The sequence below is a fragment of the Suncus etruscus genome, chromosome 3 (genome assembly GCF_024139225.1).
Source record: "Suncus etruscus isolate mSunEtr1 chromosome 3, mSunEtr1.pri.cur, whole genome shotgun sequence".
NCBI lineage: Eukaryota > Metazoa > Chordata > Mammalia > Eulipotyphla > Soricidae > Suncus > Suncus etruscus.
Window position 1 is genome coordinate 25,354,982 of NC_064850.1, and position 17,519 is coordinate 25,372,500.

Consider the following 17,519-nt stretch of genomic DNA (forward strand, 5'->3'; position numbering starts at 1 on the left):
GTAGATATTTTTCTCCTGCTTTATTGAAAAATAAATGACATAAAACACATGTAAATTTAAGGTGTACAATATATTCTCTACTACACTAATATATTGCAAAATAGTTACCACCACAGCCCCGTTCATGCTTTCATCCATGCACATTTCTTTCATGCACAATTAAAAAATGTCTTTCTTATGGCTCTCTAAAAATATTCTCTAAGCATTATTAAATACAATCACAGTACTTTTCATTAGAGCCCCTGAAAAGTAAAATTCGTTGCTTTTATGACTGGAAATGTATACATGTTGACCAGTTTCTCCCTGTTTCCTCCATTACCGATACTCAATATATACCATTGTATCCTTTCAATAACTTAACTGTATTTGTTTAAATTCCACATATATCATTTCCCATATTTCTCTCAGTAGAGATTTTTTTAAGTCACTGTGAACAAATCAAACTCTCCCCTTACCTCAAAAAAAAAAAAAAGCTTCTTTTCTTTTGTAGCAATTTTTCTCCCTCCATCCTTTTATTTTCTTCTTCCTTTTGATGGGAGAGGCATATTTGGGGATCAGGGTAGTCTGCATGGAAAGCAAGTGCTTATGTGCTGAACTATTTCTTTAGCCCTATCTTTCCTGTTCTTTCCTTGTGTATCTTCCAGATCAAGTCAGTCTTCTTGTTAATGCTGCCCCTGCTTATTGCAACCTCCCTATTTCTTTTATCTTCTATATCCTCATGTAGGTTATTGCCCTATTTAATCAGCTGTGATCAATTGCAGTGTCTCACTTCCCCTTCATTCTTTGCCTCAGCTAATTTGGTTGGGCAGTACTATTTTCATTACAGCATTCTCTTAGGACATTTAATTCCTCTTCACTGGTTCAATGATGATTTCTTGTGAATAAGAAACAACCTAATAGCCCATGAGCAGATATTTAGAATAAAAGGGTATGGCTCGTGTATGTGTGCCTTTTTTCTTAATTTAGCCATTTTCTAAAATTTAACAATTTTTGTTTTTCTTCCTTATCATTTGTTGTTTCTGTGATGACTGTGGGTCACCACAGTTAGTTGCTGTGCTCACCAGGGGTGACACAGTTGTAGTGGTCACACACTCATGGATGCTATGCACCAGATAGAGAACACTTTAGCTGTGGTACCAGGAATCCCAAAGAGCAGAACTACTGGAATATAGGTGCTTCTAATAGAACAAACAGCCTCAGGGTTTTCAAGCATATAAAGCAGGCAGTCTATTGATGAGCTATCTCTGGGAATGCTTCTCCCTTTCATTGTTCTTTGTAGCAAAGGGGAGAGTCTCTTTAAACTTTGCAATGGAGCCCACATTCAGTGGTGCTCAGTATTTACTCCTGGCTCCATTCTCAGGGATTGTACCTTGTAAGGCTTGGGGAAACATAAACATAAGCAGTGCCAAGGACTTGAAATGAGGTCAACCACATGACCACCACATGACCACTGCCACTTACAGTTTTCACTCATGGCCCCCAAATAAAACTTTTACCGTATTTTCCGGCGTATAAGACGACTTTTGAAACAAAAAATAAGTCAAATGAAAATCGGGGGGTCATCTTCTAGGCCGAATATATCCCGAAAAATATTTCAATATGCCGCTAAACGAAAATTTTCTGAATATTGCCACAAAATGAATTTTCCAACTTGATCCTGCACCAATCATTGCAAGGTTGCTCGGACTTCCTCTCTAACTAAGCCAATCCAAGCAGGCTTTTTATTCATGCAAATTAGACAATGTTCTGGGCCCGAATCTACACTGTAAAAAGCCTGCTCAGATTGGCCGGAGTCAGAGAGGAAATCTATTACAATATAACCTTTGGACCTTTGCTTGTTGTGATTGGCTCACTGTGGTACATACAGTTGCAGCACAGGAACGTTCTGTCTGATACAGCGAATATAGGCCTAAACCTATGTTTTAACTGCAAAATTAGGGGGTCATCTTATACGCCCAGTCGTTTTATACGCCGGCAAATACGGTAGATTAAATCAGTCATTCTGATATGAACCACATTTTAATCAATCAAAATATAGTATAGGCTTTAACCCTATACTATCTCTCTGCCTCCCTTCCAATTTTTATAACTACTGTACATACATTGAATACGTTTAATTTTTATCAATGGCATTCTAGCAATCATGAATTTTACTATAAAACTGTGCATTTTAACTAGCACGTAAATATATTTATGTAAAATTACAGACATGTACGTTATCACCCCATATATGCTGGAGTCAAACAAATTGCAGGACTCATGACTTCTAGTTCACAAAGCAGCACCATTCTCCTTATTATCATGCTGTTATTCATCAGAGATCTACCCAACCTCTCATTCCAGGACCAATATACTTGCTGTTGTGATACCCAGTCGTGGAACTTAGCTTAGGCCTTGAGAAATACTTACTATAAAGGGTTGTGTCTGTATCCAAATGTAATAAAACTAGGTCAGAGATCTAAGAGTGGAATAGCTACCAAGTCATCTATTGTGGATGGGACAATATCCTGGTAGAAATCACCATGCCTGGGACAGAGTACATTCTAATGGGACAAGGCAATACATATTCTTCTCATAAGCATTTGTGAACTCTGATATGTGATCTTTTGTCTTTGATTTTTAAAGTGAATGTGTTCCTTACAACTTTTACAGAGAGATTCGGAATGCCAGAAGCTTAACTTATATAGATGCTGGTGCTTTCAAAGAACTACCCCTTCTAAAGTTCCTGTAAGTGTTAATTTCTCCTCATTCCACCTTTTTTCAAAATAAGACTTATAATAATATCTGCCGGAAATTGCTCTAAGATTGTGTGAGCCAGGCTCATGTCTGCCAGTAATAGCTCCAGGAGCATGTGGGCCAGGTTCACTCTAGTATGTAATGATCATATCCTGAGACTAACCCCTCCCCTCTTCCCATCCAACAGATTTTCAATGAAAAGATTCCCATTAAAAAAATACTATTGAAGACACATATTCTGGAACCACCCACATTCTCAACTTGATATGCATAATACCTTTTATTTAATAGGCTTCTCTCTGTTCTCTCCCCTTTGGAGAGGTTCCTGTTCTCTCTTGAGGGCATCTCTCTCTCTTTTTTTACTACCTAAATAAAACTATTTTCCTTCAAGGCCAGAGAGAGAGAGTGCATCAAGATAACTGAAGAACTATTCTGTGATCAATAAAGACTTATGGGAGTGGCCAGAGAACTAGTATAAGGGGTAAAGAGTTTGTCTTGCATGTGGTTAGCCTTGGTTCAATTTCCTGTACCACATATGGTCCTGAGCACTGTCACAAGTTACTGGAACATAAAGCCTGGAGTAACCCCTGAGAACCCTCATGTGCCCCTCATGGTTCCCCAAGTAAAACTTTTGAGTTAAAGCAGTCATTCTAATATGGACCACATTTTAATGAATCAAATATTCCTTGCTACAATGCACCCCTACTATCTGCAAGACTCTGAGGAAATGTGTAGAGTCATAAACTATTGACCTCACCTTCAAGAAGTTTAAATTCTAGTTGGAGGAGATCATAGTACCTATATGAAAATGAAAAGTGCCTCTTCTATTGGATATAATTGTGAGTGATACTTTCTATGGGATAGAAACTGTAAGTGATAAAAAGAATAGATAGACCCTTATCTCTCATCTGGAATTCCCAACCCTTTCCAATATAGTAACCACAGAACTCGAGGCATTTCCCCTTTCTCTTCCACATTTAGTCCTATTGCAATTGAATTAGATTGTTTATTACTGTTATTCAACTATGCTTTGTGAAATCTCACCTCTCTTCTTTGACAGCCAGGTTATAATTTGCTCCTTTTAAGACCTCTGACAAATGCTATATCTTCAATCCTGTATTATCCCCCTTTAGATGTAAAAACATCTAAATTTTCCCTTGAAGGTCTACTAAAATAATTAGAGTTTTCTAATTGAACTTAGACCCCCAGCTAACATCATGTATGAAGGTTAAATCCAAATGGATGAAAGATCTCGATATCAGACCAGAAACCATAAGATATATAGAACAACACGTAGGTAAAACACTCCAGGACATTGAGACTAAAGGCATCTTCAAAGAGGAAACTGCACTCTCCAAGCAAGTGAAAGCAGAGATTAATAGGTGGGAATATATTAAACTGAGAAGCTTCTGCACCTCAAAGGAAATAGCGCCCAGGATACAAGAGCCCCCCACTGAGTGGGAGAAACTATTCACCCAATACTCATCAGACAAGGGGCTAATCTCCAAAGTATACAAGGCACTGACAGAAATTTACAAGAAAAAAAAACATCTAATTCCATCAAAAAATGGGGAGAAGAAATGGACAGACACTTTGACAAAGAAGAAATACAAATGTCCAAAAGACACATGAAAAAATGCTCCACATCACTAATCATCAGGGAGATGCAAATCAAAACAACTATGAGGTACCACCTCAAACCCCAGAGATTGGCACACTTCAAAAAGAATGAGAACGGGCCCGGAGAGATAGCACAGCGGTGTTTGCCTTGCAAGCAGCCAATCCAGCACCTAAGGTGGTTGGTTTGAATCCCGGTGTCCCATATGGTCCCCCGTACCTGTCAGGAGCTATTTCTGAGCAGACAGCCAGAAGTAACCCCTGAGCACCGCCGGGTGTGACCCAAAAACCAAAAAAAAAAAAAAAAAAAGAATGAGAACAAGCAGTGTTGGCGGGGATGTGGAGAGAAAAGAACTCTTATCCACTGCTGGTGGGAATGCCGTCTAGTTCAACCTTTATGGAAAGCAATATGGAGATTCCTCCAAAAACTGGAAATCGAGCTCCCATACGACCCAGCTATACCACTCCTAGGAATATACCCTAGGAACACAAAAATACAATACAAAAATCCCTTCCTTACACCTATATTCATTTCAGCACTATTTACCATACCAAGACTCTGGAAACAGCCAAGATACCCTTCAACAGATGAATGGCTAAAGAAACTGTGGTACATATACACAATGGAATATTATGCAGCTGTCAGGAGAGATCAAGTCATGAAATTTTCCTATACATGGATGTACATGGAATCTATTATGCTGAGTGAAATAAGTCAGAGAGAGAGAGAAAGATGCAGAATGGTCTCACTCATCTATGGGTTTTAAGAAAAATAAAAGACATTCTTGCAATAATAACTTTCAGCCACAAAAGAGAAAACAGCTAGAAGTTCCAGCTCACCTCATGAAGCTCACCACAAACAGGGATGAGTTTAGTTAGAGAAATAACTACATTTTGAACTATCCTAATAATGAGAATGTACAAGGGAAATAGCCTGTCTAGAGTACAGGCGGGGGTTGAGTGGGGAGGAGGGAGATTTGGGACATTGGTGATGGGAATGTTGCACTGGTGATGGGTGGTGTTCTTTACATGACTGAAACCCAAACACAATCATGTATGTAATAAAGTTGTTTAAATAAAAAAATATAAAACAAAACAAAAAATAATTAGAGTTTTCTAAACTGGAAGAATTTCCCTATGACCTTACCCATGGATCTGGGTCTTACCGATGACATGCCAAGTCTCTTGAATTAAAAAAATAGTTACTGCTTCCACAACCTATATTCTATAGATGCAACACATATTAAACCAATTAGAATGGAGAGGCATTGGAACCTGATTTTATGTTGTTTTTTGAGTACTGATGTTGTTTTATGCTGGTAGAGGGAGTTATATGGTACACCCAGGGGTACTTAGGAATTACTTCTGGTTTTGTATTCAAGAATCAGAGCTAGTAGTACTCAAAGGATCAAACTTTAGTCAGCTGCATGCAAGCAGCCCTTTATGTCTGTTTATAATCTTGATATATTTCCCCAATTATGCAAATTTAGAATGAGTTCAGGCTTTATCTTTGCTATCTTTCCTTATCTGGACATATCTCTAAAATTGCATTACTGCTATGATAATGTCACTGCCCTCAAAAACTGTTTTGGTCAAAATAATAAACACATTTAATGTAGAGTATTAAAATGGAAAAAAAAGACTGCTTAAGTAATATATTGTCTTCTTGTCCTGTTTTTTTATTCTAAGAACACCTTATATTGCCCCTCATACACACACACACACACACACACACACACACACACACAGCAAAGTTAATAACCTGCTTTTAAGACAAAGACACCGCATATACAGACTTGAAGAAAAATATTTAATATCTTATTTCTAGGACTCTCACATGATTAAACAGTCCCTAGATTCCTCAAGAAAGATATATTGACTATGATAGGCTGAATTGAAAAGAACATTTACATCCATAGGTTAGAATTTGTCCATGAATATTTAGGTATTAGTAAAAGCATCTGGACCGACTCCAGCTTGATTTCAAAAACTGTGCTATTATTCTATGTTAATAAAATAACATTCTATTACTTATGTGTTGATCTAATTTCTGGAACTTTTTCTTGTTTTTTTATGTACATTAGTGGCATTTTCAACACTGGACTTACAAAATTCCCTGACCTGACCAACGTTTATTCCACTGATATATTCTTTATACTGTAAGTATTAAGTACACCTAACAGTTACAGGATTTTATATGGCATTCACATGAACTAGATTGCAACAATGAGAATAGCTGAAGCTAGGTAAAGCAAAGAGGAAGTGATGACTCTTGGTGATTTGCTATGATAAAAAGCATTAATGAATAAGTAAGGCAGGGACTGAGATGGTTACTGAGTTTATGCCCTTGTGAGAGAATTAGATATAAAGCATTGGTAGCGCTTTATAAAAATAAAAATAAAAATCTATCCCCTTCCAAAAATAGGAAGAAAATATGAGCAGAAACTTTCTTGTAGCTCAAGGTACTATATATTGTACTGTGGATTGAACCAGGGTTAGTTGCATGCAAGGCAGGCAACTTAACTTATTATTCTATGTTAAGGATAGTATCATCTTCCCAGCCCAACAAACTCTTTATGGTTTTATTTTGGGGCTACACCTGGTATCACTCAGGTTACTCATGACTATGCTCTCAGAAATTACTCCAGGAGGGTTCAGGGAACTGTATAGGATGCTGGGGATCTAATCTGGGTAGGCTGCTCTACTATTGCTTGGCACCTCCCTCCACAAACAAACTCCTTTTAAAAAATTTTAAAATTAAAAGTAACATTATTTCCCCAAAAAGTAAGATTTTTTTTTCTTTTATTGGAGAATATAGGGTCAAGAGAAAAGGGGTTGTTTTGCTTGAGGCCCATATCCTATATTCATACCTATGTTACCAGCACTTCCAAGTGGTGAAGCCATGTGGTGCCAAGGATAGAACCTGGGCCTCCCACATGCAATGTCTTTTGGGGGGAAGAGTAAGTTGAGATGGAAGTTAAATGGGAAATGTATGGTATGTTTACTTTCTGGAAGGGATGATTAAATAGAAGAAAATCTTGAGTATAATGATGCTACTTTATGAGGGGTTTTTTTGGGAAGGGACACACCCGCTGACACTCAGGGGTTACTCCTGGCTATGCGCTCAGAAATTGCTCCTGCTTGGAAGACCATATGGGATGCTGGGAGGTTGAACCACGGGTCATTCCTAGGCCGCATGAAAGCCAAATGCCCTATCACTGCGCCACTGGTCTAGCACCAATGATGCTACTTTAATTTTTTACATAATCTCCACATCCAGAGAATTTTTTTTCATTATTTTTGACATTTATTTAGAACAGAAAGTTAAAGTCTTTAGCTCTTTTCAAATAATAGAATAGAGGGTTAGAGGAGCAGTCCATTTTGATTAGCCATTGCAATAGTGTTTGTGCCAAAATAAATATCCCCCCCCACACATGAATGAATGAATGAATGAATGAATGACATGTGTCACTCTTCTTTCTCATGAAATGGACTGGTTCTTTGGACTTAAAATAAGGGTAATCTTTGAAAGCAAGGGGAAAAAAGGGAAAATTTTGGGTATCAGAAGGTTGGTATGTGTTGATGCATTGTAGCAAGGAAAGCAAACCCCTTTGGAAAGGACAATAATGGAGAGGATAATGAAGTTGAGGCAACTGATTCTTCAAGTAGGCACAAAAAAATCAAAAGTGGAAGGGAGGCACATAATTTTTCAAGAGACTCTTGGGCACTTGTTATTCTGTTAACAGCATAAAATAGGTCCTCTTTTTGCTTATTATCTCCTTCCCTCTCTCTTCCTGCCCACTACTACTACAATAAGAAGGTCTATGTGATTAGTAAGCTTCTATTTATTATAGATAGTAATTACTTGAAGAAGAGTAATTCTTTCTGTTCATTCCTTTTCTAAGTTTTTTGATGGTTTGGTATCTTTTTATCAGGGAGATATAAAAAGAATACCACCACCCTCAAATAAAAATATTATTTGAATTCTTCTTTTCCTCTAGTCAAACCAAATGGTCTTACTGTTCTCTAAAACTCTCCCTGCTTTTTTATACTAATAATAATGATAATAAGCTCTTAGACCTTTATCATCCTTCAAGCTTTTTAGAGCACTCTGACATAGATTATGCTGTCTGAGTTTTCCAAAATAACTCTATGAAATAGGTAATACAATGGCCATATTCTGCTTGATGGGGGAATACTAGAGCATGACAAAGTGAAATGATTTATTCAAGTTTATTAACAACAGACTGCATTGAATCTCCATTCTGAAAATGAGGGGTTCATTTCACTTTCTACTTGAATTTATTCTGAGATTTGATCATTTTTACAGGTTGTCTGCATCAAGACAATTCACTGTATTATGAAGCAGTAAGTTAGGAAATGATCCAAAAGAGACATATTAATTATGCAAGAATTCACAGTGGAGCTCTTCTAAATTCTCTGCAAGAATATTAGCTCATATAGAGATTAGAACTTAAACAATTTGTAAAAGTTTCTCGAACATTTTATATGAACCAGACAGTTACTCATTCCAATGATTTATTATCATCAAATCATTATTATTATATTTGGGTCACATATAGTAATGTTGAGGGTCTATACCTGGATCTTTACTGAGGGTCATTCCAAAAAGTGATGGGATCTATGTGGCTCCAGGAACTAAACCTGGGTCTGCCACCTACAAGGCTAAGCACTTTAATCCCTAGCCCTCAACCGCCTTTAAAGCATGAAATTAAGTTATTATTTTTCCACATTACAGATTAAGCAACTATAGAATATAAAACTTAAGTGATTTTGTGTGAACAAAGTTCCAAAGAGAAGCCACTATCTAGATAGTGGACAAACTATTCCCTTGACTTTTGGTTGATGGCCATACAAATAGTTAAGACAATTGCCCCATCTATAAATTTTGAAAAGTTTCAAATTATATAGATGAGTCAATTGTCAACTATTTGTACCAAACTGAAAGACTACAGTTACAGAGTTTGCACTATAGTGTCAGGGGGAAAAAGAAGTAAAAAATGAGATCTAAATACTTGGTGGATTGCTAGAGAAAAATATAGATCAGATTTATTTGCTGCAGAAAACTTCAGATCAAAATATGACAATCATTGGGAACTGGCTTAGAAAAGCATCGACTTCCCCCCACCACCACCACCACCCAAAAAAAAAGAAAAGAAAAGAAAAGAAAAAGAAAAGAAAAGCATCGACTTGGCAGAATTTTGCCCATGGAATACTCACTTACACCTATTGTACATATTAAGTATTACATAAGTAATACTAACTAACTAAAATTCATTGGTCCCATTCTCCCAACTCTTCCTAGAGGTTCCATACATTACAAAACCTTATAAAACCTAGTTTTAAAAAAAAAATTGGTTGTCCCAGATCTGGTAGGTGTCTTAGAAACAGAAAAGGCAGTACAGGGGTTAAGAGTCTTGTCTTGCAACCCCAAAAACTAGTGTCTGAGATCCTCCTGCTCCTCTTGCAGATGAGAATGAATTCAGGTATGTTAGTATAGACCCAAAGGTCACTTGCTCACTATACCTTCCAGTACTGGTTCATAAAGGACAGCTCTCGTGACACCACTGAGTCATCCTGCCTACAAAGAGTCAATGAGGGGTCCGAGTGATAGCACGGCAGCAGGGCATTTGCTTTGCACGTGTCCAACACAGGACGGACCCCGGTTCGATTCCCAGCATCCTATATGATCCCCCGAGCTGATTTCTGATACAGAGCCAGGAATAACCCCTGAGCATCACAGGGTATGACCCCCAAAATAAATAAATAAATAAAAATAGTCCATGAAACTAAAAAAGAGGAGATTGGAGAGAAAGTACAGCACGAATGGCTCTTGCATTGCCTATAGTTGATCCATGTTCATTTTCCAGCATTCCATATGGTCCCCTGCATACCACCAGGAGTAATTCATGAGAATCCAGGAGAAAACTCTGAGCACAGTCAGATACCCCCCCACAAAACAAAAAACAGAACAAAACAAAAACAAAACCTTAAAAAGGAAATGAACAAAGCAAATTGTTTTATTTTATACTTATTCAAATGTATATATGTAGCAAAAACTCATCTCCAGAAGGAAAGCATTTTACTACCAAGTATATTTTGCCTCTCTCTTACAGTGAAATTACAGATAATCCTTACATGACTTCAATCCCTGCTAATGCTTTGCGGGGACTCTGCAATGAAACCTTAACTCTGTAAGTATAGCCTACAACTGAATGAGTATTGGGGTCATTTCCATATTTTGCAAGCAATGTAAAAACTTACAGAATAATGGTGTTTGTTATGTAGTTGACAAAAGGTTTTCATACTAAAGCAAAGCATTGCCTTATGAAATGATGCTCAATCGAATGAGATTTCTCAATCTTTTATCAGCCATGGACCCTTCTGATATTGTTTTCTTCCTGTGTTCTCCATCCTACTGGTTCATACCCTATTCTGGGGCCATACCCTCTCCCATTTATGAAATTTGCACTGGAGACCACTTAGGAATATTCAGCAAGCTCACAGGAGGATCATATTTTATAATCTAGAACCCTATTTTACAAAAAAAAAAAAACTTGGAATTAAAGAAAACGAGTGACTTTCCCAAGTTAGATATGATGCCCCTACATGCTTTTCTTACTTTCTGCAACTACATTTTCACTCTGGGTTCACCAACTCTTAGTAAGCTCCTATAAGAGATGTTGATCAGAAAATATAATACCATACACCAGTATTTTCCCAGGTTTTGAATGAATTTCTCTCTTTAAATGTTCAAAAGTAGATGGTTCCTCTGAGAAATTAACAAAATGTTCTAACAGAAAAGAACAAATAATATAAAAGATAAGCTAATTCTTCAGGCATAGAATTCTCCTTTCTTATGTAATTAGCCACAAACAGTCCCTCTTCTTTCTTTTTAATACCATTTTCACCAGGTGAGCCAGGTGGTTTTTGTTTAAAGCTTATTTAAAAAAAAAAAAAAAACTTATTTTGGAGCCTGTTTGTTACCCTAGCTCCTATTCCCTGTTCATATCATCAGATAGAAATATGATTGAATTATTTCTCAGCAAAATAATCCAAGCTTCCATCCATCTGAAAAGGAGGCTGTTTCCAAGCCATTCAAAATCTGTCAAGGTAGATGTTAGGAAGCCCACTCAACCTCTAAGACCTTATCACTAGAGTAAACTTTCAGTTAGTCCACTCAGAATGGAGTGAGGACTCTGAAAAAAAGACGAGACTCTTTAGTCACCATTTCACTTGACCTCATGGCAAGGAGCTGGAGTCTTTACCTGCACTACGTAAAAACCACCACTGCAGGTATGGTACAAAAACTCAATGCTCAATTTATTTAAAGAATGCTACCTTCACCTTTGGGCATTCCTCATCTAATAACTACATATCCTAAGTAGTCATATATACAAAAAGCTGCTCAGTTCTTCACTTAATCTGGAGCCCAATTAGCAAGTGATAAACATTTTCTGGGCTGGAGTGATAGTACTGTGGGTAGGGTTCTTGCCTTGCATGCAGCTAACCCAAGTTAGATCTCTATACATGTATGTTCCCCCTGAGCCCACCAGGAGTTATTCTTGAATGCAGAGCCATAAGTAAGCCCTAATCACTGCCTGCTGTGGTTAAATAAATAAATAAATAAATAAATAAATAAATAAATAAATAAAACTTCATATTTTCTAACATCTAGAGGTGAAGATGGCATGATTTTCCTCCCAATAACTATTTTATATTTTTGCAAAGGCCACAGCTGCTTTGAATTCAGTCTCAAACATCTATTAATGTACAGTATCTATATTCAATGGCAGAATTCTGTATTCATATTCCTAGGAGGGTAGAATGTTGATAAAAGTTTACAATATTGCCTTCCTTTTTACTTTCCTATTTTCACTTTTTTCACAATCTAATTGTCATTTAAGAGTTTTGTTTAATATCTAAACTATAGCTTTGACAAAGAACAATTTTCATCTCCAGGATCTTCAACCAAATTTGGGAAAATAGAAATACCCATATGTTATTCTCACATCTTCATAAAATCAGACTAGTTGAGAAGAAATGAATATCCATTAAAGGTTTCTCTTTTTTTTTTTTTAAATATGGAATGCTTCACGAATTTGTGTGTCATCCTTGCACAGGGGCCATGCTAATCTTCTCTGTATCGTTCCAATTTTAGTATATGTGCTGCCGAAGCGAGCACCATTAGAGGTTTCTCAATCTGTGTGGCATTCATCTCTCTGTGCACTGTTGTTTACACCCAGGACAATTATGGAAGCTGGGATGAAACTTACTGTAAAATTATTTAAAATAAAACCAAACCAAAAACATAATTTTATCTCTCACTTATTCATAAATACTCTTGGATCAAAGTTTTCAAGGTACTCCTTAAAGATGATCATTTTATAGGTATGACCAATTCCCTTAGTCATATATTTATTTGTTCCTCCCAACAACCTTAGATGAAGTCTTTCTACTGTATTTTATAGTTAATTATAGCAGGATTATATAGCTGTGAAGTCATAAAGGTAGGTCAATTTCCAAATTTTGAGTTTCTTATGTACTTATTAATATCTTTCCGTAGCTCAGAGGAGGTAAATACTAAAATTTTTTTGAGTTTGTCTACAGATACCACTAGCTGTGATTGATGATTGTGATTGCCTGTTCTTATTCTATGCCAATAGCCTCTAACAAACCCCAGGTATCTCTATACAAACCAAAAATCCAGTCTGAGACTCCTATAGGAAGGGTGTATGCATTGGATGGTAGGAAGACTTGGTCTTGAGCTCAACAATGCTGGTTCCTGACAGCTCTGCTGCAGTGTGGTTTTAACAAAGTAACCAGTCATGTCAGCAATTTGACTAGGAAATAGAAATGAAAGTGTTTTAGGAAAGCCCTGGAATCATTAATTCATTACACAAAAATAGCAACAAGTTTAAACATTATCATTTCCACAAAGGGGCCTGGTCTATTTTCTTAGATTCACCAATGAGTACTAAATCCACTTAATTTGGCCCACAACTGTTTAGAATCTATGGGGTGGAGGAACAGCACAATGGGTAGGGCATTTACCTTGTTATGTGAGCAACACGGGTTCAATTCCCAGCCTCCCATATGGTTCCCTGAGCCTGCCAAGAGTGATTTCTGAGTGCAGAGCCCAGAGTAACCTCTGAGTTAGGCCAGTTATAGCCCTCACCCAAAATTTAATTTATGATAAGACCTGACAGTAAATAAAGGTGGATAAATACAAATGTGTGGGGGAAATATTTTAAATAGAAAAACTAAAACATTCAAATGAATAATGTATTTTAAAGTGTTTAATAAATCACAATTAGAAGGGTCTTGAATTATAGTACAGCAAGTAAGGCATTTGTATTGCACATTGTAGACCCAGAATTGAATTCCCTGCACTCCATATGATCCCCTGAACATTTACAGGAGCGATAATTAAGAGCAGATCTAGAACTACCCAGAACCACTGGGTGTGGGCCCCCCTAAAGAATCATTATTCCCCCTTCAGTGACTAGCATATCATCCAAAACCCATATTTTTGGAGTACATATATGCAACATTATTTTTAAAAATCCTTACTGTTGGCAAATCTTTGTTCTTCAAAGTGAATATGGTGAAAGTTTCACAGGGACCTAAGAATTCTTGTGCACATTTCTGACACTGAAGAGACTTTTAGAGAAAGGCATCACCATTTCTCATCAACACTGATTTCTCTCTCTATTGATTGCAGGAAGCTGTACAACAATGGCTTTACTTCTATCCAAGGATATGCTTTCAATGGAACAAGGTTGGATGCTGTGTAAGTTGAGTTGTCATGGAAATGTTCTCCCAGTCTCACAATCTCAAGAAGAATCATGCCTTAACTCATGATTCTACTAGACATAGTTTCTATTAGAGCATCCTTGAACTCTAGGTTTAGTGTACCCGAGTTTTTTTAATCTTATTTTTAAATTTTAATTTATTGAAACAATTGTGATCTACAGAGTCCTTCACAGTTGAATTTTAGATATACTGTGAGTCAAGGCCATTCCTACCACCAGTGTCAAACTCCCTCCATCAATGAATCCACCTTTGTCCTTGCCTGACAGTTGAGATTGCTTAAAGTTTAGATCTCTTGATTGTATTGTCCTTGACTTTAGCTTGAATATTTAGTTCTGTCCTTCTAATTTTCCTGGCCAAGAGTTTTTTTTATAAGGTTAAGGAACTTTTAGTCTTAAATTTTTGTTTTGTTTGTTTTGGTTGGGCAGCCATTCCTGGGGTTGCTTAGGAGTTAGACCCAGTTTAGTGGTCACTCCTGGTGGTACTGAAACCCAAGCCTTTCATATTCACACCATTCACTCCAATCCTTTAATATTTAAACTATCACCATGAACCTAAATCCATAAGGTTTTATATCATTGGGAAAAAAATGATAACCTTCAGTTATCATGTAGAAGTGGTAAATGTATGTAAATGTTCATCTACTAGGTAGATGAATTAAGTCCAAAGCTATTCAGAAACTAAGGTTTTTACTTTCATTTTTTTCCTTCCACATTTTCAGAATTTTATATTTGGAAATATTTGAGAAGTTATACTTAACTTTTGCCTTCTCCCCAAACAAATACTTAGAACAAAATATTGGCAAAAAAATATATCTATTGACAGTTTTTTTCATTTTCCATCAGGTCTCTGTGTTCCCCAAAATCTATGTCAGAGCAAACTTCACATCTAAGAATTTGTGGTTGAATTGACTTAACATGGTGTACATGTGTATTCAATCTACTATCCAATAAATGAAAAAGTTTTAGTATAGTCTGCTTTCCAAAGTATGAAGGACTAATTTGTAGGATCCTTCTACTACTAACCAACCGGAACATAATTTGTTTTAGGGGCATTTTATGTCATAGCTCCAGGAGAGGGAAATAAAATCAACTAACAAATCTTGAGTGGAAACCAAAATGATGAGTAATCTCAGAAAGTGGAGTTCCTTGGGGGCTGTTGCCAGTAGCAGTGGCATAAGGAGACAAGGCAGTGAGAAAAATAAGAGAAATAATGAAAACCTGAGACTCCTGGATCAAGCCCAGGTATCTAGATAAGAACTGGAATAATGCCACATTCTTGTATCCTGACTCCTGACATCAGTTGATGTCAATTCCTATAAAGGAAAGAATCCCAAAGAAGCCTCATAAATTAGATATGAGTATTAACTCCAAACTCATATATTTATGCTGGACTTTTGTTTTAAAATTGGCTTTTCAAGTTGGAAAAATCTGAGAACAAAGAGATAGGACAGTTGTTAGGACACTTGCTTTGCATATAGTAAACCATGGCTCAATCCCTTTCCCTCCATATGATCCCTGAACACAGACCAGGATAAGCCCTGAGGACATATGGGTGTGACTTAAAACCAAAACTCAATTGGTTCATTCTTCTAGAAATCAGTCCAAAGTCCAAAGTAGATTCTCAAGTTTAAGACTTTTTCACGAGCAAGACTTGCATTTCCAACTTTTCTAGCCACTAATGCTACTTTAAACCAGAATATTGTTTAGCTCATAAAAGGTTCAAAATGTCAAAAGCTGAAGTCTGTTGTACCTGGAAAGAGCAGGTGCTTATGAGGAAATGTGGCAACTATAGATGTAAAATAGAAGCAATAGAATTTTCAGAGAATAGTCACACCAAGCAACCACGTTGTTCATCATTGAATCTGGATTTTCTCATAGGTTACCAATTGGGTAAATGTCCATATTATTGCATTCAAAAAATTATATTGAAAAAAACAAAAAAAATTATATTGAAATTGGTCAATATATGTTGACCATTTTGCATCAGACCCTCTCAGACATGCTCACAATTGGCCTCTTATTAATCATGCCTACACATTCTTTAAAATTTCAAGAGGTTTTCAAAGCAAGTCTTTTAGGTAGTACTAAGTATATCTCAGTAAAAGTCTAGCAAGCTATTGGTTTGTGGCTTGTGGCTTTTTTCTTTCATAAAATCAATTGCAGAATAAATATCAAAGGAGTTTAGAGACATATTCTACAGAAAATATAGTGGCATGTGTATAGTAATTTTTGGTTGAATTATTAATTATATAGAGTCCTAATAGTGGATGGAGATTGCTTGGGCCTTTCTCTCCCTGCCCAATGCTTGCAGCCCTTTTGGCCTGACGTTCTGTGGATTCAGGATAATGGCCAGGAAATGATCCACAGCAGTCAGATGAAGTTTCAGGAGACATCCAGTTTTATTACAAGGACCTAACCACCATATGCATATTTTTCACATGGCCTCTAAGCTAAGTAGCTTCTCTGCAATCACCCTATGTCTCTGATCTCCTTCCTTACTGCTTCTGCTTCTCACCTCTCCCCCAGTCCACTCTTAATTACCAACCACAGCCCCTCCCAGCTGTGGGAGGGTCTCACCATCCAGGTAAGATTAGCATTTGGCGTTGGGGAGGGGGTAACCATTTTTGTCCCAGCTTCTCAGCTTTTGGGAGGACCTCCTATATAATACTCAATGGCCTCGGGGCCTCTCCCTGTGATAACTGCCTAACCAGACCAGCAGTTCATTGCAAGAACTTAAGGATGTGGTAATTCTTGGGCTCAGTATTGCCAGAGATTCTCCAGTCATCCTAGTAGTGCTCCAGAGTTTCCAGAACTGTACTTCCTGTGGACAGAGGACCATATTTGTCAGAGATCAAACCAGGGTCAGTCATATGTGGTTAAATCCTTAACCACTAACCTTTTCAGCCACTTCTCAACATTAGGGAAGGTGAAGGAAAGCATTCCTTAAATTATGGTTCTGGAACTCTCCATGATGAACTAATGGACATTTTTTTAACTCTCCTAAAATTTGTATGTAGCCAAAAAAAAAAAAATCAGGGCCAGAAATGGTATGGAGGTAAGGCATTTGCCTTCCATAAAGAAGGACAGTATCTGGAACAATTACATGTTGGGAGGGTTGTGGCAAAAAAGAAACCCTCATCACTATTGATGAGAATGGCATCAAGTTTAGCCTATATGAAAAGCAATATGAATATTTCTCCAAAAATTAAAAATAGCACTCTTGTACCCAGCAATATCACTTTTTGTTATCTCTACCCTAAACATTTAAACACTAATTTAAGTAAACTGATGTTCACTGCAATGCTTAGTACAATAGCAATGATATTGAAA

At 37.0% G+C, this 17,519-nt stretch overlaps 1 protein-coding gene and 1 non-coding gene across 2 annotated transcripts in view; one reads left to right on the forward strand and one right to left on the reverse strand.

Annotated features, from left to right (window-relative positions):
* TSHR (thyroid stimulating hormone receptor) overlaps nucleotides 1–17,519 on the forward strand; it is a 165,586-nt gene that overhangs the window by 95,721 nt on the left and 52,346 nt on the right. The window contains exons 4-7 of the mRNA XM_049770370.1: nucleotides 2,653–2,727; nucleotides 6,438–6,512; nucleotides 10,491–10,568; nucleotides 14,099–14,167. Coding sequence (XP_049626327.1) covers nucleotides 2,653–2,727; nucleotides 6,438–6,512; nucleotides 10,491–10,568; nucleotides 14,099–14,167 — 297 coding nt within the window. The remainder of the gene's footprint in view (nucleotides 1–2,652; nucleotides 2,728–6,437; nucleotides 6,513–10,490; nucleotides 10,569–14,098; nucleotides 14,168–17,519) is intronic.
* LOC126005621 (U6 spliceosomal RNA) lies at nucleotides 12,453–12,559 on the reverse strand. The gene has a single exon (XR_007494665.1). It is a non-coding gene; the product is annotated as a U6 spliceosomal RNA (small nuclear RNA).